This window comes from Lytechinus variegatus, chromosome 5 (assembly GCF_018143015.1).
Source record: "Lytechinus variegatus isolate NC3 chromosome 5, Lvar_3.0, whole genome shotgun sequence".
NCBI classification, from domain to species: domain Eukaryota; kingdom Metazoa; phylum Echinodermata; class Echinoidea; order Temnopleuroida; family Toxopneustidae; genus Lytechinus; species Lytechinus variegatus.
In genome coordinates this window covers 10,382,883-10,410,785 of record NC_054744.1, presented here as the reverse complement: position 1 = coordinate 10,410,785, position 27,903 = coordinate 10,382,883, and the positions used below count along the sequence as shown (strand labels likewise).

Sequence of the window (27,903 nt, the reverse complement as noted above, 5' to 3'; positions counted from 1 at the left end):
GTGTTCTATCTGCTTTGCACTCGAGACACAAATGTGTGTCAATGTTCTGTATCAATCAACATTCAAGTTGGGTTGTGATTTAAATTATCAAGAAACCCTTAGCACATCATCATTCATGTTGTTTCTCAAGTTGTTTGCAACATGTAATCTAGGAACAGCTTTATGAAACGCACCCCCAGCTACTGTAATTTCCATAAATTTGTGTCATTTAGATCATAGGAAGGAGGGGGGGGTCCACAAAAAGTGAAGTCACGATTAAATACCCATTTACACTAACATGCATCCAATGCATTGATGTGTTATAGACACACCCTGCTGGTGCACTTTTTAGGCACACTGTAGCCTATGCTTTGGCCTGAACAACAGACCTGTACAAATGGTCAGGTGTTTTAGGCAAACAAGAAATATAAACCAGGCAAACATCATACTGCAATGAAATATTGCATAAAAGTCATGAGTGGATTGTTATTTGACCCAAAACTTTGTGAGAAGCATTGGAAATACATGTGATCGAAAGGGGAAAGGAAATTTGACTACCGGCGAGAAACTCTTTGGGCAACTGTCGGGCCAGGGAAAGTGACATGATGACTTCACCATAAAATAATATTTTACTGGTATTACATTGTGCTGCTGGTCATAAATCTTGTTTATTTATTTATTGACTCTGTTTGACTGATATCCGAAATGGTGTCAATTCCTAGTGAAAACCGATGAATATCTGCTTTCAAAGAGTTCAAAGTTCATACTGCTTATCGATAGCGCATTACATTGAATGCTATCTAGACTTCTTTTCTTTTGATGGTTTTCCTTTCAGTTTGTTTTTTCCTTTTGATTGGTGTTTCCTTTGAGATACCATCCGTGATTGGTCAGGTTCTTTTTGATGCTGTTTTGTCTTCTTCTGACTCGGTCCTGCTCTCTTTCTATCCTCTTCATCAGGATCCTGAACAATCAAAACCATAGAAATAATTAATTAGTCACTTATCAATATACAATTGTATGTAGATTTGTATAACCATTCTAAGCAAAAAATGAAGATCAGCTTCAAAGTGATACCATACAGTGATTTTTTGTTAAATTTGTGAAGGGGGGTATACTTTACTTGCCTGTCATTCTACTGTTAATGTTGGAGGCATTATTTACTGTCGGAAAAGTATGGCAAAATATTTGTTTAGGGTAGACTTAGATTAGAGGATAATTACTAGAGTTCTGATTGATCACAATAACCTCAACTGTATGGAAATCCATCAATACCGTAATTTTGTCTTCATGAATTTTGCACGATATCCTTTGTAAAGAAAGAGAAGCACACTGAATTTTCAAGAAAACAATGAATTTATGACTATAGAGCATAATATATATATAAAGTATTTTGAAAAAACATGTATTTTTAGGTGATGATGTTGCTGGCTTTCCATAGTTGTGGTTGATTGGATCAATCGCAACTCTTTGCAAGACCTAGGAAAGTGAGTTGGAGAGGCTACCTGGGTGTTGAAAAGGTTAACAAAATGACTTCTTATTTTCGGCTGTGAAATAACAGCAGACGTATTTACCTTTCCTTCCAGGATGAGTTGTTTTCTTTTGTGGATAGCTTTCCGCTCCCCAAAGTCCAACTCTTCCAGTTTCTGTGGGAAAGAGACATCAAGCAAGAATTACTGGCATATGAAAAATTGAATGAAATGTTTTCTTAAATAAGACCAAAAATATCAATACTTTGGCGTTATTTTTAACTTAATTGTATCAGTTGCAGATCCAGGGCACATCTCTTATGAGAATCACAGTCAATGTTTTAAATGTAAATATATCCTATATACACAGATGTGCCCCCCCCCCCCTCCTTGAGAGTCACAGTCTATATATTAATGGAAATGTCATCCATACACAAAAGAAAATGAGAGAAAGCTGGCTTGAGTTGAAAAGGTGACAGAAGGCTGGCTTGAGCTGGCAAGTAGAGCTGTAGTGCAGGAGCAGGTTGACTGTCCATCTTCACGGCAGGGTGCTACATAAGCACTTGCCTGATTTCCCAGGGCAAGTAAAAGTTAGAGTCAGGCAAGTTTTTTGAAGTAAAGACCAAAACGACTTGCCTGAATTGGGCAAGCAAACTTCTCACAGAAGTATGACCAAAATTAGGGTCGATTATATGATATTGACCCTAATTTTGGTCAGGCAGGCAAGATAAAATCACTTTGGAAAAAGAAATGCAATATCAAGGTAGATCACTTAATGTCAAAGATAAAAAGGTCAATGGTTTATAAAACTGCAAAACTTTTGTTTCAATGATTTTTTTGGGCAAGTGAAATAGATTTGGGGCAAGTATATTCCAACTTTTTAAAAAGTTTACTTGCCTGACTGGGCAAATGCTTCTAAAGAGTTACGTAGAACCCTGCTACACGGTGATAGTCCAAAACAGAGTTGGGTGTTCAGGACTATCAACACGTTTGCTCTTACAGAGGTGCCAACCCTCCCGATTTCATCGGAGGCTCCCGAAAATTCATCCCAACTCCCGCCCTTACAATTACCATCCTTATCCTCCCGAAATTACGATTTTTTTTGCATAGATCAAATTGGATTGGAAGGACATGTATCGTCTGCTAACTTTAGCATGTAGTAACTCCATTACGTTCGCTGCTACTAAATTCTGTGTGAAAGGTACACAAATAAGGAGCAGCGAAAAGCTGGTGCATGTGATATGCCCAACGGGAGTCCACTGTGCATCAGGCCGGGAGGCCCGGCTAGCTTCGCGAGGCGTGTGCGCTCGCGGCCACTGGATTTGTCAAGTCGTGCGGTGGAATATCGGTGTGTGATTTTGGCGTATTGATGGGTTGATATTGACACGAAATGGCGGAAAATCGACAAAAGAAGACCAAGAAATGGTCTCAGAAGTATAAGACTGAATACAGTCTCCAGTACCTGTGTGTTCGGAAGTTGGAAAGAGGAATTTACCATGCATTTTGCGCAATTTGCAGCGTGGACATTTCAGTTGAGCAATGCACGGAGGTCGTGATGATAATTCGGAAGCACTTAACGTTCGGGAGCAAACGGCATAGGCCTACGGACATTGCGAAGACAAGATCTTCGAGCTCCACTAGTACCCTGTTGTCTTTATTTCACCAAGCAAGGGACCAGCGCTGAGCTTTTCTTTACTGGATTTATAGTGGAACATAACCATGATAACCTGCCTATATAGCCAATAGTGATAATTCCTCCTTATTATTAGTGTAGAACAGGTACTTCTTTTGTCCCCTCATTTTTTTTTACATGTAAAAATGCATATTTGATATTTTTTATGTTAAAATAGTGGGAACAATGTTTATTTGAAAACATGTGAAATGCCCCAAAATAAGGGTCAGATTGCACCAGGGAGCATCTAGAAACCCAGAGCTGCAATGGTCGAGCGCTCCGCGCTCAAGATGTGCGCTACGCGCACATAATTTGGTGGCGGTTGCAAATCCTCCCTAATTCTGATTTCCAAAAGTTGGCATCTCTGCTCTTTTAGTAAATTTGAAGTGAGTTTAATTTTTGTTTTCATGTGGATGTGCCCAATTGGGGTTCTGTTACATACCATTTCAGCTTTACTCTTTGCCAGAGCAACTTCATTGAGAATAGGGAGGACCTTCTTCTCTGGGACTTTATACTCTGTCATCTTGGCATCTGAAAAGAGGGTAGAATTGTATAATTTGCAAAGTACTAACAAAGACAGATAAAATCATCACTCAGAAATGAACATGAAAAGCAGACTAGGATTTGACATTCTTTGATCACATATTGGGTATGAAATCAATCTTCCTTAGTTGGTAGAATAAATTAATATATAGTACTTTATACACATCCATTTCAACAGTAGGCTGACAGTTTCTTCAAATCTTGAATTTGCTTTCTGGCGGCAATTAACTTTCGTTCCATAAACCATATTCTATTCTACAAAAGAATAATTGACTGTCTCTGTACTCACTGATGGTCTTTTCTATCGCTTGGACGAGCTTGACATCAAATTGTGTTACCATGGTAATAGACATACCTCCACGACCTATGACATTAAAAAAAAGGAACAAAAGCTACAGGTTAATACTTTCCAAAAATTGAAAAGCAGAATATTTTCATAACTTAAACTAATTCACAGTTGACACTAAAATCAGAGTTTATGATCTAATTTGTCAATATCTCTCTGTCTTCAGATAGCTATTAGAACAAATAACATTTACAGGTCAAGTTAAAATTCAATTCCTGCCATACCAAACATCTTATTTCAAAGCACGTGATGGGCTTGGCAGCGCTTTTATAATTGGCCTTTCCTTATAGCACTAAACGAAATCAGTGTAATTACATCTGCAAATAATCCATGGTTTTGTACTTTGGTAAAATTAAAGCAACCTTTGTGTATTTGGGCATCATAACATGTATTCAATGTTGATTTTCAAATTTAAACAGCAACAAGAATCATTAAAAAAAATGCATTTAATTTTTTCATAAAACACAGAACACAAACACAATCAGGAGTGCACCGTTCAGTGTCGGAAATATAATTTCCTGGTCTTGTTGGCATACCTTACTGCACAGTTTGACCCATCACAAGACATGTAATTTCTGGCACATGCTTGAGTAGGCATCCACTGCGCAAGCAAATTTAAAGACATTTCAAAACTCAATCGTGTTCAGTGTCACATTTTATTGAATACGTGATGCTGAAGGTCATTAAATCTGATCAAGCACTTTTTTCGGTATTTACATATTCAACTCATCATCTGAGAAACGTTTATTTTTATGACCCGGAATTAGTTACATCGAACATACTCCTCTTTCTTTTTCATTAAATCCATGTTTGTGTTCTGAAATTGAGTTTCCAATCATGATTCATGTTGCCATTCAAATTTGGAAATTGACATTGAACATACCCATAGTCTCTTATATGCTTTTCACATTGCATTTCCGTAACCCCATACTATCCTTAACCCCAGACTATCCTCAACCCCATGTCTTTTTTTTTATTCACACAGTCTTTCTTAACTCCATACTATCTGCTTAGCTTGGGTTAATGCCTTAACCCCGGACTATCCCACAGCTCATGAATACTGATGATTTTACCATACAGAGCAAGATTAACGTGCAATTTTGACTTCTGTGACTGGCTGTTGCTTAGCCCCACTTTTCCTTAGCCCGGTTTCGTTTCACACTGCATCTCTTAGCACCGCAATTGTGGTGCTAGCACCACAGTAAGCCGGCTAACCCTGCTTTTTTGTAGGGCCAGATACATGTAGTACCGTACTATTTACCGTGCTAACCCAATTTGCTAAAATGTAGTGTAAAAATGAGGTGGGCTAAGCTTAACCCCGGGAAATTGGTGGTGCTAAGGCCCTCCCCTTAGCCCCACCAATTTCCCGGGGTTAAGGAAAAAAAGTATAGTGTGAAAAGCATATTACTGTCCTAACCTGCTCTTGCAGTCCTGCCGACCCTGTGGATGTAGTCTTTAGGAGACGTAGGTACGTTATGATTGATGACCATCTGAACCATGGGGATATCAAGCCCTCTACTGGCCAGATCAGTCGCAACCAGGATCCTCACATGATTGGACTTGAACATGGCTAACGACGCTATCCTAGTTTTCTGGGGAGGACAATGGAGCGTAGCTTAGTAAGTCAGTCAAAAGGAGATTTGAAATAGAGATGAAACTACATGGTTTTTTTTTATACAAGTTTACAAATAGTTGTTCAAATATACATCATCTGCCTCTGGCTGCAGCCTCAACCCTAAGTTAATTGGAGGAAGGTCAATTTAACTCCCCCTTCAACAAATTTTGTGACTAACTCATCGCGCATAATTTTCTTGACCGTATTAACCACTGAATTTTTCCTTTGACTCTTACACATCTTTTGAGACCAAATTTGCGATGCTCGGGTATGCAATATTTGTACATGCATTTAACTGAGAAAACATTATTTGAACATCATGAATAAAATAAAAAGTGCACTTCACACTAAATGAAAATCATAATATATCTTGTTACATCACACCGGATCACTTGCGAACATGAAAAAAAGGTCTGTATTCTGAAGTAAAGTTTTACTTACACCACAGTCTAACTCTATGCTAAAATTATGGGGAGCCAAAATTTCAAAAATTCTGTTTATATTGCATATTTCTCATGTTGACTATTTTGTTTTCTTTTGCTTTCAGAATGAAGAAAAGTACTTCAGTTATCATTCCCAAACAATTATGAACAATTTGGGTGTCATACGAGTTGATAAATTGTATGTGTACTGTTAAGGATTGGTGATCCAACTGGCTCTCCATAGTTAAACCACAAGTTTGGAATCAGGGTTCAATTTAAACCTGAGTTCAGAATAAGGGCTAATATGGTTTTTTTTGTATGTAATATTTCCAATTCCCACCAAACAGATTATCCAATATGTGCACATAGTGATCTTGTTCTCTTCAAATTAAGTATTTTTACCTGCTTAACAAGTGAATGTAGAGTAGCACACGGCATACCGAGGTTCCTCAGCATAATAGATAGCACATGACAATATCTGGAAAATAAATAGTAACATAACACTCATAAAGGTACCCTGCTTTTGTAAGGTAAAATAATAATAATAATTAACATCATTTATATAGCGCTTATCACAAAGAATGTCTCTAAGCGCTTAAGGAAAATAAATAGGAAGACAAGAAAGTTCAGCTAAAATTAAATTATACATATTGACAGTTGAAAGTAGACAGTTGAAGCAGCATATGCTAAGGACGATCTATTTAACAAAGAGGTGAGTTTTTAACATAGATGTGAATTTGTCAGTTGAGTCTGCTTGTTTTATGCTCTGAGGTAGGTTGTTCCTAAGTTGAGATCGGGAACCATAAGACTGGGTGTTGATGGCAGGAACTTCTCAGAGTGATTTTTTGCATGAGCGTAAGTTGCGGGAGGGTGAGTATTCTGATATCAATTGTTGAAGATAGATTGGAGCTGATTTTATCAAACATTGGAAAGTAAGCAAGAGGATCTTGAAATCAATTCCTTCACAAACCCTTAGCATATGAAGCTCCCTTAGCAGTGGAGTTAATCTGCATTTGATCCTAAAATTGGCAACAGCTTGTATTTTGTTTAAAGATTTTGTATACCGGTACAACAAAAAGTTAAATTAGAGATACTGTATACTCTCAGTAAAGCTATTTGAAATTCTATCCCCTACACAAACCCTGAGCTAAGAAATTACGTGTGTGAGTTTGGGGTGTTTCTTTTTGTTGGCGGAGGTATTCATTACTTTTAATTGAATTTCCATCTAAATACAAACTACTTTATCTGATCCCATACCTGATTTTTTTCTTCTTCTCTTGATTAATGACTTCTGTGATGATTGCAAGTCACTGCAACACACATTACTTCAAATATTTGAGCAACTTCACTGAGTTTTATACACATATGACAGATACAAAGATTTGAATTAATGGTCAACTTTCAAATGACATGGTCATTGTGACATGAATTTTTCAAGAATCAATAAAAGTATTATTCCTACGAGATCAACAACATTAATATATATTTTTTTAAATTAAGAATATGAATCTCTTTTTGAGTACCGTAGTCCTATTAAAACTCACTTGCATGTACTTGTGAAGATAATAACAGAATGATCCTTGTTCTTCTCAGTGAATTCTGAGATGATATACATGAGATACGCATCTTTGACCTGAGCGGGCATCAGCACATAGCGTTGGTCTAGCTGCTCAACGGTAGCCACTCTGAGGGGGTGAAAAATGATATTGAAGAACCATCAAACATCATAGTTTCATACGGTACATCGTTACTTCCGTTAATAAATGCTCACTCCAATAAATCACCAGGTCTGCAAATATTGAGGTTTCAACTTAATGCAAGGCATATCAAATATAGTTTAAGGCCTGGTCACACCGCCTGAGCGTTGGTAGAGCGGTTGTGGAGCGGAGAGAAAAAATCATCAGCGCTCACTACCGTTCACCATTTTCGATTGATGTTTTTGTTTTTTTTTTTCAATTTTTTCCCCAATTTTGTTAGCGAAATTCGACCCTCTCTCCCTACCGCTCCAACAACGCTCGGGCGGTGTGACCAGGCCTTTACAGAGCTTTTTATCTTATTTTCAGGCTAAAAATCAGATTTTTTTCTTTAAAATTTGAAAACATACTAAAAGACATTATTTTAAAAAGTTCCAAAAATCTTATTTCTAGGGGGAAATTGTATTTAATGTCACTTTTCCCTTAAAATACCACTAAATATGATAAAATCGTACATGTACTAAGTAGCAGCTCTGATCTTAAAACAAAAATTACAGGATACAAAAATAATTCCAGACTAAGTTCGTTGTTAATATTTGGGATGCTGAAAGCAGCGTGTGTACTTACGGTGCTTTGGAATGCCAGAAGTAAGGTTTATTCATGGACATCTTCTGTAGCTCCTTCATGGTATCTGTAATGGTGGCACTGAAGAGCAATGTCTGTCTTTTAGCTGGCAAGAAATCAAAGATGACCTCCAAATCTGGACCGAAGTTCCCCTCCAATAAGCGATCTGCTTCATCCAAGACCTGTACGTTAGACAAATGTAGAAAATAGCATCGGAGATCACTCCAACTTCCAGTACAGTGTCCAAAGCAATGAACAAAGATGGTCACTTAACAGACAGCAGACATTCCGCCCACAGGGCTTATCCCAATATGCATGGCATACAGGTATTGTCCTAAAACATTCATTTTGCATCAGTTTTCTTGTACTTCTTCAAGTGTGCAACACAGATATATGTATCATAAAACTTGAACATACACTCAATCTAACTTCTGTATTTTACAAACATGACAAGTAAAAATAGGAATAATTCAAAAGAGATAACACTATATGAATGCTTCTACACTAGATACAGTTGTACTCAATAGATGGTGAACCCCACCACAAAATGCACTCCTTCATGCTGACTTGTAGACAACAGTGTACACAACAGCCCTTCAAGGTTCAGATAGCCCATCGAAACAAACTTCACTGAATGATATACATGTATATATTATCACTCGACTTCACAATTTTATATCTAAAACATGACAGAAAGTTCTATGAACTTTCCCTGACTGGCACTTTGCTGTGCTGTACACATAACTTTTTAGATCTTCGAGGTAGGATTGCCAAATTCATACAAGAGGTTCATCTCTTGATGGTGCAGGTCAAGTTCGAATGTGAGTTGAATTTAAGGTCAAAGGTCAATGAACTTTCCATTACTGGCACTGTGCTTATTGTACACAAAATAGCTTTCTATAGCTTCGAAACAGGTATTAAAGATATCTGACTTGTACTGTATGTTCCGATGCTTTTTGCATCTGTTTGTTCCACTAATGGCATGACCTTATTTGTTTGTTCCACTAATGACATGACCTATAGTTTTGACATGCAGTCTCTTCATGACTGCAATATGCAGGTGAGACAACGCTTGGCGTTTGGCTTGTTTTCTGGTAGGGTTTACTAACTTTTGAGTACCACTGTATATACATTAAAAAGTGTCTGTATTCTAAAACTAGTCATGATGAAAATGTTACAAATAATGGAATATCTTGAACCTGTGAAGGCAAGAAAAAAAAATTTCTACAAATATCAAGTATAAATTAAATTACCAGAAACTTGATGGCATGGAGGTCAAAGGTCGTTGTACTCTTAATGTGGTCAGCTAGACGCCCAGGGGTTGCTATGACAATGTGAGGTTTCTTGGACAGCTCCAGTCCCTGCTCGACCATATCTATTCATCAGGGAAACATATTGTCCAAACATAAATTTGAAAGATGAAGGACGAAGGCCACATAGTGAAAGATCTATCACATACTTAACTGCTATCAATTGAACAATGAGATAAGAACTTAGAATACTAGTTTGAAATTAAAAGAATATTTCATTACACACAACTGAAACAGATAACTTTAAAAAACTCATTGTTGCTTCTGAGGGCCAGTTCAGGAATCTCTGGAAGACCTGCTTATTTGAACTTTGGCTATTTTAATTTTTACTGCTCAACTGGTTTCTTTTGAAATGTTATCAATTTCGAGGGACCAACTTTAATATCCAGTGCCATCTAGCACCCTCTCTCTCTGTTTTCTTTCTGTATCAAAACATACCCCTTTGAGCACTTACTCTACATATTCAGTAATTGGATGTTAGAAAGCAACAGATACTATATCCTAAAATTTTCAGCACATTCCATGCTTGAGAAGGGGCTTCACAGAGACAAGACAAAAAATATGCAAATATCTGATTATCATATCTGATCTAGCACCTTTTCAAGGTAAATTTTTGCCAAAAATATCTGTTAACTCTTACCCGATAAAAATTCATATTCTTCATATTCACAATCACTTTAGGGCACACATATTCACAAGACTAACCATTCCAAAACCAACAATTAGTTGCCAAAAATTTATTTCCAGATTTTCATTGCACTTCAAAGACCACAACCGAAGCTTTTAAATGGTAAATAACTAGACAAAATTGATCAAAATTAACCCTCACATGTACTTGATCGAATGAAGATGAATATCAGCGAAGGTTTCACCAAAGATACTACAAGGGGAAGATCGGACAGTACATAGACCGCGCAATGAAACGCTCGGGAAGAGCGCCCTACAGCATTGAGAAAGTACCAACCTTTTTTACCGTTGTGTATGGTTGCGAGATGGTTGTGTACAAAACATATGAGTGAAGGGGTGAAGGAATAGATGATTTTTACATTTAATAGTTACAGAGATGCCAAGTTCAAAGACCAGCTTTGCGTGAGATTTTCTGTGAATCTGAGTGAGATCACAGACATTGTGTACAATGTATATGGGGATAGGCTGTGATAGTTAGTTGAGACAGAGATTTGAGGGGATGAACAAGAGTCCAAAATGCTTGAGTCTCACGCATAATGCGTGAGACTTGGTAGCTCTGTAGTTATTTTTTCATTCATTTTTTTCCTTAAATCAAAGATGAATATATTTCAGAGGTTTCTGGATAATAAAAGGTGGAATTATTCCCATGCGCCACCTCTGAGCCCTCTCCAAAATTCCCGCTCATTTCCCCCATATGTTTTATACACAGCTGCATGCTGATGTGCGATGGTTTACTTACTCAACACTATTGGGCATCCTTCCCCATGAGCATTTATCAAGGGTTTCAAAAAATCGCCGAAGTGTTCAATCTTCCCCTTGTAGTATCTTTGGTTTCACTTCCAAGCAGTCATCAAACAGTGTTAAAGAAACTCCTGTATCTTGTTGTTTATTCAACTTTACAACTTCAAATTTTAACAGCATTAAGAAGAAGAATTACTCCTTATGACCTTTAGATAAGCTAATTTTTCTCATTCTTGTTTTTGAAGACCAAATTATGATTTTGGCTATTTGGAGGGAACCTTCCCTGGCGACCAATTCAGAGATGCCAAGTTCAAAGACCAGCAATGCGTGAGATTTTCTGTGAATCTGAGTGAGATCACAGACATTGTGTACAATGTATATGGGGATAGGCTGTGATAGTTGCGTGAGCCAGAGATTAGAGGGGATGAACAAGAGTCCAAAATGCTTGAGTCTCACGCATAATGCGTGAGACTTGGTAGCTCTGCCAATTGTTGGTTTTGGGGTGGCTGGTCGGTCACATGTAATCTAGTAATGGATTGGAATAGCTGACATGCACTTGTGGGGGTATTATCAAAACTAACGACAGGCTTTCAACTTAAAAAGAAATTCTGGTAGTTGCAGTAAACACTGATTTCATGAGAAAGTCTGTAAAACCAGGGTTAATTGTCAGAATATAATCGAGGATATAGATCTGGTACAGTTACATAAGCTGAACTCTTGAAATCTATGCTGAAAAATGTTCACACTGAAGATCAACAACACAGATAGTCACACGTGGGACAGTGTATTGATATTGCTGGAATAAAGACCCGACGGAAGTGACCGAATTCGCGCTTATTTTGCTTATTTCTCAGCAATTGCACAATTTATTCCAGAATCCTTTGGCACATATTTTTTATTCCTACAAACAGACACTTGGATGGTCATTATATCAGATTCTGTCGTAAGTCATTTTGAGATCGTTACCAAAACTGGAATTTATCTTTAAATAACATCTATGTAAACTCTTGAATATTTTGAGCCAACCTATTCCACCAATAACTACGGCTACTCTCAATCCTATTGGCTTTCCTAGCACTCTGAACTGTTCTGCGATCTGGATTCCCAGTTCCCTGAAATAAAAAGATAAAAGCAGAAAATATTAATTTCTGACATTCAAAATTTCTATTAATACACAAATATTCTCTGAATCTCTGCACAAAACAAGTTACAAATAACTCATGTGCATTACATTATAAAGAAGATGAATAATAGATGAAACTTGAAATGTGTGAAATAGTTGGTGCATGGTGTTCTAGGAAAGAAAATGCCCAGAAACTTAAATTCCCGTAATGATAAAACTTTCCATTGGTCTTTCGAGAGATGGAGAGCTGTTTTATATACAGTATACAATTCTCTTACGGAAGATTAATACAATTAAATCTACCTATCAACTCAAATAAAAAAAATTTCAAATGGTCTTGGGAAAACGTTCGCCTCATGAAGATTCAAGTTAGATTGGGTCTTCTCACGAAGAGAAGGATTAGGTTTGACCTACATCAAAATTATTTTCTGCTCAGCCTATCTTGAAAACCTTCCTTTCAGTTTTAGAGCATGCCCCAAAGGTGCATACAGTAGTTGACTTCTCCGTGGTTTAAATGACCACAATGTCTTCTAGAGTTTACATTGTAGATCAGTCTCGGCATAAGTTTTGTAATGTGAACAGTACAGACAAACGTACGTAACACTCAGCTATGTGGACCCTCCCCAATCGGAGAGAGTATTAACTGTAGTTTCAATATGTAACTCACCTTGTTGGGGTTACAACAAGTCCAAAGACTCCATAAGGGTCTTCACTCAGTTTCTGAAGAATAGGCAAGGCAAAAGCAGCTGTCTTACCGCTCCCCGTCTTGGCACAGCCAATGCAATCACTACCTGATGGACAAAGATACGGAAAAAATGTGATATTTTAATGTAGATAATCAACCATCCAACAAATAATACACAGTGAATGTCAATAAAAAATTTCATTTATTTTTATAAACATGAAATGGCACTCTACATACTCCACACCAGACCTGCCAAATATAGTAAGATAATACACCAGTCGGTGGACTGTACTTCATCATCATCAACAGAAGTAAACTTTTTGATATAATAATAAAGAGAGTCAATTCTTCTCTATCAGTTGACACAAAAAATATATTATTTCTGAATTTCTGATCATGCATGACCAAACATATCTGATAACTCATCAACAGTTAAAATGTTTGCAGATGATACTAAACTCTAATCTTCTGTCAACAATAATAATGATGGTGAGATGTTGCAGCAAGACTTGGACAGTCTTTCAAATTGGTCCAAAACATTGCAACTCCCCTTCAATACATCAAAATGTTAAGTGATGCACCTAGGTAGGAAAAGTTTGGACAGGATTTATAAAGTGCAGAAAGATGGTACGATTTCCGACATTGCATCAGTATCATCGGAGGACTTGGGAATTACTTTAGATGATAAGCTCAAGTTCAATCAGCAAGTCTGAAGAGTTGTCGCTGCAGCAAATAGGAAACTAGAAATGATCAGACGCGCCTTTTCATATTTTGACCAAGAAAGATTCCTACTTCTGTACAAGTCACTAATAAGGCATCTTGGAATATTCCTCATGTTCATGGCATCCTATCTATAAAAAAGATATTGAGAAGCTTGGAAAGGTGCAACAAAGAGCCACCAAACTTCTGACTTCATTAAGGGACCTCAGCTACCCTGCATGCCTCCAAAGCCTGAAACTGCCTATAGGAGACACCAATCAGACATGTTGCAGATCTTTAAATTAGTGACTGGTACAGACGACTTTAGTCCGGGCCAATTCTTTAGTGTCTAAATCAGAGAGAACATGTGGACACACTTTGAAAATTCAGAAGAATCACATTCATTCAAAGCCGGGACAAGGTGTATTCTTTAGAGGGTTGTCACACAATGGAATGATATACCAGATGAAGTTGTGTACAGTTATTGTGGAGGGGCCGAAACACTTATAGTCATACACACTCACTAGCTCAAGTACACTTCACACATGGAAAAAGTCTTACCTTATTCACTTGTATATTGAACCCTCTCGCTCGGTCACGATCACGACACGTCTGTGCTGTGCGGGGGTTGAGTATGGAGTGATCTGCTTGAGTGGCGTGAGTATGTAGCTAGAGTACCGGTATGTGTAGTGTATTGTGTACTGCATTGGTGATGGGTGCAAATATTCCCGCCGGTCCGGTGATCGTGTGACGTTGTCTATTGTCTGCTTAATTACTCCTAATCCCCTAACACTATACTTCCCCCCACCCTAAAAAAATTGGGGGGCATATTTCCTATACAACTTAACATAACTTAATATACTTAACAGAAGGTATACTCAACTTAACCCTATACATAAAATATACATCAACGTTCACATTTTTTTTCTCTCTTTTTTTGTGTATCTTTTTCTTTCTTTTTTTTTTTTCTTTGATCTTTTTTTTTTTTCTTTTCTTCTTTCGTTTTCTGTTTCTTTTCTCCTTGATTTTTTTTTTGGGGGGTCTGTGACCTCTCTTTTTTTTTCTGTAATCTTTTTATTTTCTTTTGTGATCTTTTTCTTTTCTTTCTCTGTGATCTGTTTCGTGATCTTTTTCTTTTTTCTTTTCTTTTTCTTTATTTGATCATGAACGTAAGTATAACACAAATATTTACATCATCAATATATACATCATTACCAAATACATCATTACCAAATCATAAAAAATATTCTTACCTTGTCTCTGCCTTGATATAATTTAAATAAGCTCACTACGCTTATCTGTGTACCTTAGTAAAAGAAACAAATATATAAATCAAAGAATATATACATATGTGCATAAAGGGTGTGATCAACCAACTAACTTATCGATTTTTATTAATATAGAAACAATAAGGGGTGCATACAAATTAATTGGGTAATAAATTATACATATTATAGGCATTAATTTCATATTTATGGTATATATTGCATTGAAATACAGATCCTTTAAAATAAATGAATTTGCACAGTGGCAGGCAGAGACAGGTGCAAGGGAGAGAGACAGGAGCTCCTTTGCTTTAATCTGTCATAACCAGGATTGATAGTAAATTCAAGATGGACACGTTCCGAGGAGGCGCTCCCATGACGTTTCATGGGATGCCTCCAGGAACGGGTCGCTTTCTTGTTTCACAAATTTCACACCTGGTTATATGCAGATGTGATTGTCTTTCGACATGCCGTATCGGTAGTACTGAGAGCTACAGATCCCAGCATGCCCTGCTGAAGGAGGATCATGACTAAGCCGGATGATGTAATGTCTTAGTGATTCAGGAATCATGACATCACGCTCATCCTTCTCCATCAAGATGACTCCTTCTCTATAAAGGCAGAAGAGTTCCCTGTTTGTCCACAAAAACTTTCCCTCTGGCGGGAGGAAAAACAGAGTCTCTTCAGCCGGCGCTTTCTTGTCTGTCCAAAGGCGGTTTCTCTGCCACCTCAGCTGGGTCAACTATTCGGATCTCAAATGAATTGGCTTTGTTGACGGATATTTCCATTACAGGGAAAGATTCAACAGCCACATTTGGGACCCCTTGTGTTTGATTTTAATATGGCACATCCTTGTCTACTCAATCGACAAGTGTACCAATCTATTTCTTTTGAAGTAGAAACCTTCTCAACTCCTGTTCCCATGGGGCCAGCCCCTCTATAAAGAGGCTCGAGGGATCAAGAAGGTGAAGAGTAGATCCGATTCATGAGTATCCACAATGGGACACATTCTGAAGGTTCTACGTCAGGTCCTACAATTAAGACTTATAAGCCTACCCAATCATATAACCGTTTTAAGAATCTTCTCGTTGTATGATTGGTAGGTCTTCACCATTTATAGTTAAGATAGCATTTGGGATGCTGATATTGGCATTGTGTTTTTGTAACAAGTCAACGCCAAACAACATCTCATCTGCTATCGGAGCTACATAAATCTTCTCGCTGAGTACTTGGGTACCCAGCTTGATATTGATAGGCCCTACCACCATGCCGTCCATTGTCATGTCTCGGCCAGCCCCCTTAAGGATTACACGCTTAAGGATGGGCGGCCGAGGCTGGAGGCGATTGAATAGGCTATCTGATATAATGGTGACAGCTGCCGCAGTGTCCAAAACAGATGTAATGGGCTCTTTGCCAACTGTCAACTCAACACTCAATGTTGAAGTAGACACAATTCTACAAATGACGACTTCAACCTCTTGATCTTTAACCTCACCGGAAATGTCTGGTGGCCATGGTGGATTCCTCCAAGGGACATCTAATACCTCGGAGAATTTCGGGCTCCCTGGACTTGCTTGCGCGTCCGGTGCCCGTGTGCTACCATGGTCTCGTGGCATTAGGCTGTCCTTTAATGGAATGGGGATGGTGGAGGTGGGGATCTGTGATCGGATCGGGGATTCCCCATCTCCTCCGATCCCTGTCCATTTCCCTCCTCCTCGAAGGCAACAGCCCTAAGTTGTCTGTTCTGAGCAGGAGATCTCCCTCTGGGGCAGGCCCTACTAAAATGGCCTTCTTCCCCACAGTTGAAGCAGCCTGTGAAGTTTCGCTGCCGATCGGTTGGTGGAAGGACCGAAGATGACCTTCTGCCTCCCTCTGTCCGATCCGGCGTTCTACTAGAGGTATACCTCGGCCTGTCTGATGTACCCAGAGCCCAACCAGAGGTATACTTTGGTCTGTCAGGTGTGACAGGGGCACGGCCGGAGAAGTAACCCGGCTGGCCTCTTGACACCGACAAAAGTTCTTTAGTACTCCTAGACAGATCAGTGATTGCAACAACCATCGAATCCATCTTGGAGGCCCACATTACATTCTGAGCCTCCAGAGCACTGATTCTAGCCTCAAGGCTAGAAGTTCCTTTGGTGGCAGCTTCCGGAGGAGACGACTCCTGTACCCTGAGGTCATTATTGTCTTCTCCTACAGAGAGCTGCCTTACCTCGTTCCTCAGCCTAGGGCCATGCTTATGCATGGTCTTCTGGGTAAACTGAAACCATTTGTACTTGGTCATGGCTTCATCTAATGTCCCAGGCCGAGAAGTCAGGACATGATGCCCTGCATCTTTGTCTTGGGCACCTTGGCAGAACCTTGCCACGACAAGTTCTTGGACGAACTTGTCAGGTAGGCCTACGAAGGCCTGACCTGCAAGGGTCATAAGCCTATCTGCCCACTTGATGATGTCTTCATCCGAGCGTTGAAAAGCCGATTGGAATTGCATCCGAATAACTTCCGGCTCCTCCTGGAGAGCAAACCGCTTCTCCAACTTGGTAACCAAGTCAGGGAAGGCGATATTTGGATTGCTCTCCTGGATAAGGGCCATGAACTTACTGGCTTCGGCCTCCAACGCCAGACACAGCTGATATTTCTTGTCTGCATCAGACATGCCATGTCTTTCGGAATAAAGTTGAAACTTTGAATAGAAGGCCGCCCAACTTCCCTTGCCGTCGAACGAAATAGTCTTCGGCAAAGAGGTTGGTCTAGAAGGGGGCCTTCTGTCATCATAGTCCGGTACCACAGGTCTTGATGCCGAAGTAAGTCTGGTGACACGGGGCGGCTGATTTCTTGTTGGCAGCCCCAAGTATCCCGGACTTACTGATGGCCTTGTGGTGTTTCCATGTTCATTGAACACTGAGCCTCCATGTCCATCTCCTTGGGGTCCAGCGCCTTGATACACAGGGTTGCTACCCCCATGTTGCAAGTCGCATGGTCCTTGGGGAGAGGTGTGCGGGGCCACAGTGTCAGGATAGTGTGGCGGATATCTGCCTCCAGCCCATGGCGGGCAATACCCACCGTAGGCAGCAGCAGGGTTGCAGTATGGAGGAGCTGGTCGTCCAATTGCTCCGAATGGCATCATATGCATCATCCTAAACATCACGCCATACATTTCCTCGTACTGCGCTTGAGTAAAGTGTGGAACGGCCTGTGGGTAGTTATGTGGAGGTGTCTGGGTAGTTTGGTTTAACATTGCTGGTCGGCCACCCTGAGTACTGGGAGCCTGACCATGCAAATCTACTTGGGCATGAGGACCACACTGGAACTGGGGTCCTGGTGGGGTAACTTGTTGGGGACCCTGTGGTGGGAACAGGCCATCGTTCCATCTTGAATACCCAAATTGATTAGCCCAGAGGGACTTAGCCCTATCTTCTGGAGAGGCCGAGGGCTGCTGAGTATAAGCGCCACCTGGCCTCCCCCCTGTGAAAAATGAGGAGGCCTCCCCGGCCTGTGTCTGAGAAGACTGGCCTACAGCACCCTGTGTGCTATGTGCACGGGTGTGCTGTGGCCGAGCCTCAAACGCCTGGCTTATGGGGGGCTCCTTAGATGGTATAAGTGGAACGCTCGTATAAGGCTCATCTCCTTCGGAGCGCACTTCTCTGCGGTCCACATTACGAGCCGTTGTTGTTGGCTCATAATCAAAGGCGTAAACTAACAGTTCTGCCTTCGGTACATGAGGTATCGACAAGAATGTCTCTGGAGTAAGGTCGGCCGCCTCCCTCGCGTGTAGAATGCGGTTGGCGGTGGCCATACCCACTCCAGGCAAAGTCATCAATTCCTCAGACGAACAAAAGTTGATTTTGATTCTTGAAATGTTGCTCGCCATCTTGATGTAAGGAAATAATATTAATCAGTAACAAAAAAGAATCCCAATAGTCAATTGAAAATAAATTTGGGACAAATTAAATTCCCAAATTGAACTGTAATTAACCAAAAATTATCCTACAGACTAGTTTGTCTTGCGGATAAAATCAAAATAAATTTGGGACAAAATTGACTTTTTAAATAAAAATATGAAAGAGAAATTAACAGAACTAACGTCAGAATATCCTGACCTGTGAATGTAATCAAAATCAAAATCCAAAGGCTGCCTTGCCTAAGAAAAAAAATTCCTGTATGATTCAATTCCTAGGAGAGAAAAAGGAAAAAAAATCAAACAATTGAACGCTCACTTGTTCAAAAAATGTAAAATGTAGAAATAATTTCAATTAATTTCTTATTCAATTATGTAAGTATGTTTTTATTATTATATATATTTTTTTTTTAACAAAAATTAATATTTACAAGTACACTTGGAATAATGAATAGTTCTATATACAATTTATTTAATTAAACACTTTATAATTTATTAATTTGAATGTCAGCAGCACAGCTCACAGCATTCACTCAACAGCAGCAGCGGCAACAATCCAAAAGCAACAACAGCAGCAACAAAATAATACACGGCAGCAGCAACAATAACAAACTATTCAATACAACAGCAGCAGCAACAAAATAATTATTACAAGACTGAATTTCCTGATCTCCTGAGACGTTACCCAAAAAATAATAAATTCCTAACAATTCAACAACAGCAGCAGCAGCAGCAGCAATTTTCTGGTGTTTTCTCCAAAAAACACCCAGAAATATAATTACAAAAAAATATAATACTAACAGCAGCAGCAGCGCAGCGGTCAAAGGAGAAAAGCAAATTCAGGCTTGTAATAAAATAATCAACTCACAACATCAATAATATTCAGCTATCCATTCACACCACATACGGTACACAGCTCAGCTCAGTTCACTCACGTCGCAAATTCACTACCCAATTAGTACACACTCACACTCAATCAAAAATTCATCAAATTCATATCACTCTCGGTGGCCCGGAAAAAATATCCTAACGAGGGAAGATTTAAATATATGGTTAAACAAAATAAATGGATATTAACCCTAAATAGTACAACGAATATTGTTTGTAACCAAAACAATCCGATTGGCTCCTGTCAAGCTGGCCGCTGAATTCCTTCAGGGCTAGAACGGCAGTGCCGATCGGTAAAAAAATTAAGTAAATTTACGGAACTAAATATCAAACTTTTTCCACCAAAAAATAAAATCTCAAACTAAAATAATATGTTATTTGTTGTGTTATTTAATATTTTGGACGAAACAGAGTCAAACAGCTGAAATTAATCAAAAACCTAAAAAATTTCAAGATGGCGGCGGCTTTTTTATATTCGGTCACAGCCAGCGCAGATTCTGCTATCGGCGCCGGCTATGGCGAAGTAAATAAAAAGTTTTGCCGAAAATGAAATAAAAATAACTTTTATCCTCGTCGCCAATATTGTGGAGGGGCCGAAACACTTACAGTCATACACACTCACTAGCTCAAGTACACTTTGTACTTCACACATGGAAAAAGTCTTACCTTATTCACTTGTATATTGAACCCTCTCGCTCGGTCACGATCACGACACGTCTGTGCTGTGCGGGGGTTGAGTATGGAGTGATCTGCTTGAGTGGCGTGAGTATGTAGCTAGAGTACCGGTATGTGTAGTGTATTGTGTACTGCATTGGTGATGGGTGCAAATATTCCCGCCGGTCCGGTGATCGTGTGACGTTGTCTATTGTCTGCTTAATTACTCCTAATCCCCTAACACTATACAGTCGAGGATATGTTCAAATCACGTTAGGAAGTTTCCTGTACAATCCAGATGAAAATTTTCTGTGACTATGTCCAGGCTCTACCTATGTCACTCAATGCCAAATAAGTTTTACAAATATAAGTACCAATGTTTGGATGCAGAAGGGCAAATATATTGTGTATAACTTCATGCCTACTTCCATGATAAATCCAAGGTAAAAAACATTTATGATAGATTTTTTTTGTCCTTGGTGTCAAAATAGACCTCCCCAAAAAAGGCAAAATGAATGAAATAGACACAATTCAAATAGCCACCTCACTCACTCATTCAATGAACAAGGTTATGATATAACCTTGTTCTCTGTTAGGACTCCCTGTGTGGGGAATTAAGGTTGGCAATGTTTAGCTTATCTTCTCTTGTTTTGGGACAAGTGCTTGATCTTTTAATTGTTAGTATCAAGTAAAGCTATTCATTATTAAAACTCGGCTCTGAAGTAAATTGAATTCTTTTAAAGTTACTTTTTTAAGAATTAGAAGATTGATGACAATTTTCTTGCAATTTGATTTTCCACCGATAGAGGGCCTACACAACAAATGCTCAAAATTAGTGTTTTACTGCTCTGTCTTGTGAATTAAAAAAAAAAATCGCCGTTGTCAGGCATCGTCATCGGCGTAGCCAGCCCATGGCCATGCCATGCCTATCACTTATCAATCGATGTGCAATACTTTATAGCTTTCAATAATCATTTTGTGATTTGTCAGAAATTATGATGATGCAGAATGATTTATCATCAGTAGAAGTGCTGGTCCAAAAATTGGGATTGTCCCAGAAAACAAGGATATCCTCATAAACCAGGACAAATCGTGACTTGACAAATCATGTCTTGTTAAATTGAGATTGTCCTTGTTATGCGTAGGGGAAGGCGGGGTAAGTTGAGCATAGGGGCAAGTTGAGCCACCAGCCCCAGGCCAATAATGAATGAGTCAGACATTGTGGTGGTGTCATGTATTGATGACCCATAGCATAACCCCTAACGCCACCATATTGTTTTCAACTTTGAAACAAAAAGTAGTTTTTTAGAGGGAAAAATATGCATTTCATCCAAAAAAGTAAAAAAGAGTGTGAAATAGATAAGTGCTTTATAAACACACACGTCTTTAAATATATTAAAGACATGATAACAACATTATTAGTCCAGGTATGGATCTTCATTATTGTCAGTCTTTTATATGATGGATGCATAATAAATGTGTGGATACAAAATTATCGCACTGAGTTCGGACTGGGGTAAGTTGAGCCAAACAGCATGGGGCAAGTTGAGCCATGGTAATTCCTATGGTAATGTATCTTAAAAAAAAAAAAACATAAAAATCGATTGAAATGCTGGCTGAAAGGAGTAAATTTACATGGCTGCTCTTTTCCTTTTAAAGGATGTTAGTATTTATAGAGAATTAGCAAATGACAAGACTTTAAACAAAAAATTGACATGCTGGTTCTCCCTTCATACATTTGTACATAAGTTTTTGTGGCTCAACTTACCCCAGACGGTGGCTCAAACTTACCCCATATATGGGGCAAGTTGAGCCATTTGACATCGTTTTTTTCAAAAGTCACGATGACTTTCAGTGTGGGGATAGAAAGTTATATATAGGTGGAAAATATTTCAGAAGAGTTAAATTTCAAGGCAAGGTACTTATTTCGACAAGATTATTAATCATATCAATTCTAACATGCAAAAAGCAAAAACTGTCACAACTTACCCCGCCTTCCCCTACAGTTTTTTTTCACTTACTCCTGCAGGACATAGACAGCAATTACGAGATTGAGAGTGCTAAAAATAGATTCAGTGACCTCAATTCCCCTCCACACCCTTCACCGTCTATTTTTCATGACTTGCCGTCTTCTAATAATCTTGTTATGAAACTAGCGCACTTAATTGATGTCGGCACATGACAGGTGAATGAACTTTTCTGCTACCACCCTGCCTGTGGGGAATCTAAAGGTAGGACTATGGTATGCCAATGTTGTCCGGAGCACACACTTTAAAAAGTCATTAAAATATCACTTTTGTGACCAAAATTACTAATTTCCATACAGTTGCAATTTATTTTTCATTAGTAACTTGGGAATAATTTTTGTATTCACCAGAGCGCTCAAAAACTTGAATTTTGGGCATATTTTTGTGTACGCCCTCTATTGGTGGAAAGTAATATGGCAAGAAAATTTTCATTTTTTGATCTCTATTTTTAATTAAGAAAAAAATGATTTAAAGTATCAAATTTAAATAAGAGCCAAGTTGTATGAATAATAGGTGTAATGGAAACTGTCAGTGTAAAAACATCAATCATTTGCCCCAAACAAAAAGAGAAAATTAGCCAAACATTGCCACCTTTATTTTGCCACACATGCCATAACTGAGAACAAGGTTGTATCATAACCTTGTTCATTTTGGCCCTAACAGAGACCTAACTAAGCTTTTGGTTTACTCATCTTCATGTTGTATGCCTAATAAATCATTGTGCTGTGTTTTCTTTTTAACAACAACCGGATTTCATGAATCCAGCGATGCAGCTGGCACAGCTGATTGAATGAAGGCTATGCCTATGCCGGCCCGGTGCATCTGCACCGCCGCGCGCCCCGGCCCCGATGTCTCCGTGGCTGGGGAGGCCGGGCGGGGCGAGCGACTGATATTGAGCTGAGCCCGAGTTCCAGGCATGAGCATGTCGCATAAAGCTTAGTTATAAACTTATAGTTATAGGCCTACCTACCTCTCAAAATTGCTGGAATGCAGTTGTGTTGAATGGGTGTTGGTTGTTTGATTCCGACTGCTTCACACTGTCTGACAAGCCAGTCGTGAAGTCCGAGTCCTGCAAAGGATAATCTTTTCCCCTTTTCCACTTCAAAATCTGCCATTTTTCAATGATTTTTTTAATCAAGTGGACATCGTTTCACGCGTCCGTTGTTGCGCAATATTGCAATTATGGTGGCGTCAAATGAACCAGTGTTTCCACAGCTCCAAAATAAAGTTCCCGAAATTGGATTCCAAATTTCCTGAAATTCATAAATATTTCCTGGAATTTTCAAATTTGATTTTTAACGAAAATCGGGCAATAATACAACGAGTGTAAATTTGTTCCAGTTGGCAAAAATCAGGGAATTTAGCATTTTTATGGTCCCCGCCCTCTTTAAAAATAAGAACAATATTACGAAATGCGAGTGCGGAGCGCGAGCGAATTTTTTTTAGCTACGTATGGAGGTTAAAATCATGTAAATATAACATGAATATTAATAGTTGCTATATTTAATTGTTGTTTCATTGTATATTGTAATTCTGGATTTGTAAAGGATGATGTTATCTCTAAATCATGGATCTTCGCGGTAATCCGGGTGATATAGTATAAAGATACAACGTTTGATCATGCAAACAATATTTCTGGTCCGCCAAAATTATTTTAATAAATATTTTCGAAATCTTAAGCAACAGAGTGGACCAAAATACGATTTAATTATTCAGTTTCTAAATTATATTCTAGCTACAAATTTTTGGTCCATTTATCTTTACTAAATGTATATTCATTCGGGTGATGTTTCTTTGGAACAGGTAACATTTCTATTGAAAAAGATATTAAAAAAGATATTAGAATAAAAGAAGACAAGGCTTTAAATCTACTTTATGAAATTAGTGCTTAGGTATTTTAGCATCCATAATGTTTGTTAGTGTTTATATAATCGATTATAAAATACTTATTTGTGTATTTATTTTTTGTGTTGTCTCATTATGGTAAATAATCTACAGGTCACTAGGCATGTACATGAAGTTTCAACTCAAGCAAAATGAAATACATATATGTTATCCCTGAATATATTGCTACAAAATAACAAAAACTATACTAATATCAGTTGTAATAATAATAATGAAGATAATGATAATAATGACAGCAACAACAACTACAATTATTATAAGAGTAAATACTAATAATAATGAATAGAAATCAGTATCATTATCGTTATTATTTGTTTGGCGTCACCTGCGCCTGGGAGGCGAAAAGTGAACTGAATCACTATGACCCAGTGTTTCCACAGCTCAAAAATAAATTTCCTGAAACTGCAAACCCAAATTTCCTGAAATTCATAGATATTTCCTGGAATTTTCAAGATTGATTTTAAACGACTCGGGCAATCAATACAGCGAGCCTAAATTCGGCCTAGGTGGCCAAAATCAAGGATTTTTGCAGTTTTTTTGTTCGCGCCCTCTTTAAAAAAAGGAACAAAATTACAAATTCGCGAGCGGAAAATTTTGAGCTACGTATGGCTGTAAAACATTATTGGAATATAACCTGAATATCATGAATATTGATAATTTCTATGTTTAATTGTTGTTTAATTGTAATTTTCAGATTTCCCGGAATTTCCTGGAATTTTTTCATTTCCCGGAAATTACCTGGAAAACGTCTGAATTTCCCGGAATTCGGGTAATTTCCTTCAAAGTGGAAACACTGAAATGAACGCACCGTAAACATGTTTTATACTGTACAAGTTGTAGAAAACGTTTTATGTACAAGTTGGACTGCTTTTGATTAATACTTTTATTTGCATTATTATATTACAGCCAAATACTGTTTATTTTGCAATTACATCTTCATATGGTCATGACTAACCAAACATGTACATAATTGCCTTACGGTTTACTTATATTTAAATGATGAATAGTATGCCAATGGATATATGGATATTTTGCTCAGTATAAAAACTCCTGCCAATAGCACACTGTACGTAGGTCACTATGATTTATAATTATTACTTTTAGTTTGCTTGTTTGTTTATTTCCGCTATGTTAGCCTATTGTTTCTTCCTTTCTTTTTTTTAATTCGTTATTTGTTGTTCACTTTTTATGTATGTATTATATCAATTTGTATTTAATTGTACAGCTGTGGTGCCCCGCCCACAAGTTTTTTATTATGAAAACTTCTAGGGGCATGTTTTTACCTAATTTTTATGCACCTGTATTTTCATGATTGATTGATTGAAATAAATTTCGAATTGAATTGAATAATTCATGATGGCGAAAAGAGTCAAATCGACTGGTTGGCAAATAAAAATAAGACCCCCCACGGTACAGTCTGGGTAAAATAAATTGTGGACTGAAGTCTATTTCCACATAAACTGTCGTCGCTTCCGCAGCCATACCCTATGTTTTATCCTTGTCACATTGCATCGGGAAACTGTCCCCATCTCGATCCTTGTTGAACGAGCACGATTTTATGTTGTGAGGGGACGGTATCACGAGTATGGCTGGCGTAAATCCCGGGGGATGGGGGATATATCCCCCCCCCACACTTTTCGAGGAGGGGGGGATGGCCTGTACAAACATCCCCCCACTTTTTACTGAAGAAATAAAAAAAAAATCACAAGAGATAATTCTTCCTAAAATACCGCTTAACAAATAAAACAATATCATTGGATCATAAAATGCAAATAAAGAGCCAGTTCACCATTTGCAAACGAAACACTTTTGTCCTCATTATAACACTGAAGAGAAACCCCCGTTTCTTCAAATTCATCAATGTTGGGGTTTTGGGGGAGGGATTAAGATGGAATGTCAAAACATTTTGAATGTAATAAAACCATTAAACCATCATGGGGTAAAAAAGATAACATTATCGGAGGGGTATTTGCTATATGGACATACAGTGGCGTAACTACCGGGGGGCATGGGGGCCACATGCTCCCCCCCAAAAAAAAAAAACCGGGGAAAAGGAGAAATGAGGGAGAAAGGAAGAGAAACGTAGTGGGAAAGAAGAAAATATAATTCATTATAATGTTATATATATTATAATTATTTATGTTACATTACATAAGAACAAAATTTATCATAACTTTATGAAACATAATTTGCCCAGGGCCTACGTCTTCATTGTTCCTGGTGCTCGCATTGTCTGTTTAACAAGATATATAATCTTGTTGTACTAAAACATCACGTTTTCAAGTCAATATAAACCAAATATATTTTCTAGCACTTGAGTTATCATATATTGACATATGCTTATTTTACATGACTCAAAAAGTGATTGCCCCATGTTAAGGTCTCCGTATATAAACATTTCCTGTCCGTGATTACGTTCGCATTAGTGGATTGGTGATATATGTCTGCTCTTCGTGAATTCCTAAAATCAGTCCTTAAAATGTCCCTTCTTCTGATCTGAATATGAAAAATTTTCAGCTCGGGCTTCGCGCTCGCATAATTTGGTTAATGAAATACCTATATGGTCCTAGTTAATTCCTACAAAGAAACCTTAGAATGCCCCACTTCAGGTCTGAATTATCTAAATTTTTAGCTCGCGCTTCGCGCTCGCAATATTTGATTGGTGAGATGCGTATGATAATCATGATTGCAGTGACTACAAAGAGTGTTTCATGTGTTCAGACATGTCAGATGTAATTCTAATAAAATCAGCAAGCGCTTGGCACTCGCTTTAGATGACTATGGTGAGATATGCATACTCTTAATCGATTCCTAAAATATATTCCTTAAAATCTCGCTGTTTGTGGTCAAAATATACGAAAATTTCAGCTCGTGCTTCGCGCTCGCATTGTTTAGCAAGACAGGTACCTATCATGATTACATGAATTTGATTATAATGTCCCTTTTTAGGTGTGAATATAAAAAAATCAGCTAGCACTTCGCGCGCTCACTCAGTGATTCAAAACATTTGCTGGTGCCCCCACAATGCCGTGACCCACGGAACGCCAGTGTGGACATATCAATGACAATTCCTTGCCAGGGCCGTCGCCAGGGGGGTGCGGAGGGTGCGAACGCACCACCCTTCAGAACAAAAAAAAAAAAAGACACACAGACACCGAAACTGCATTGAGGAACAATAGGCATGTTGACCAGTATGTACTTTCTATATCCATTCTGGCCGGCGGGCTATATAACTGCATGAAATTGAGTTAATACGTTGTTTTTTGTGTTTTTGTGTTTTTTTTTCATAAAAAGCACCTCCCCTAGAAAAAAACTGGTGACGGCCCTGCTTGCATATCTAAAAACATGATTGCAAAAAAAAATGCCAAAATATTTCAGTCATCCCCCACCCATCAACACGGATTTACGCCAGTGTATGATATACTGTTGGAGCTATCCCCACTGCGTGCAAAACGAACTGTGTATCCCATAGCGTGAGGATTGTATCATGAATATAGCTATACTGTTGGAACTGTCCCCACCAGGCGCGGATCCATGGGGGGCCGAGGGGGCCTTGCCCCCCCCCCTTCGGCTAAACAAAAAGAGAGAGGGAAAGAAAGAGAAAAAGATGGGAAGAGGGGAAAGAAAAGAAGAAAAAGAAGAAAGGAAGAAAAAAAGAGG

The 27,903-nt window shown here is 38.5% G+C and overlaps 1 protein-coding gene across 1 annotated transcript; it reads right to left on the bottom strand.

Moving 5' to 3' along the window:
• Nucleotide 1: 1 nt before the first annotated feature.
• LOC121415246 (probable ATP-dependent RNA helicase DDX49) lies at nucleotides 2-23,536 on the bottom strand. The gene is made up of 12 exons (XM_041608429.1): nucleotides 23,309-23,536; nucleotides 12,890-13,013; nucleotides 12,126-12,211; nucleotides 9,615-9,736; nucleotides 8,365-8,543; nucleotides 7,588-7,728; nucleotides 6,446-6,521; nucleotides 5,424-5,598; nucleotides 3,950-4,024; nucleotides 3,560-3,648; nucleotides 1,551-1,622; nucleotides 2-940 (listed from the first exon to the last, which is right to left on the bottom strand). The coding sequence occupies exons 1-12, from the start codon at nucleotides 23,451-23,453 to the stop codon at nucleotides 776-778; spliced, it is 1,449 nt and encodes a 482-aa protein (XP_041464363.1). The 5' UTR covers nucleotides 23,454-23,536; the 3' UTR covers nucleotides 2-775.
• Nucleotides 23,537-27,903: the final 4,367 nt, after the last annotated feature.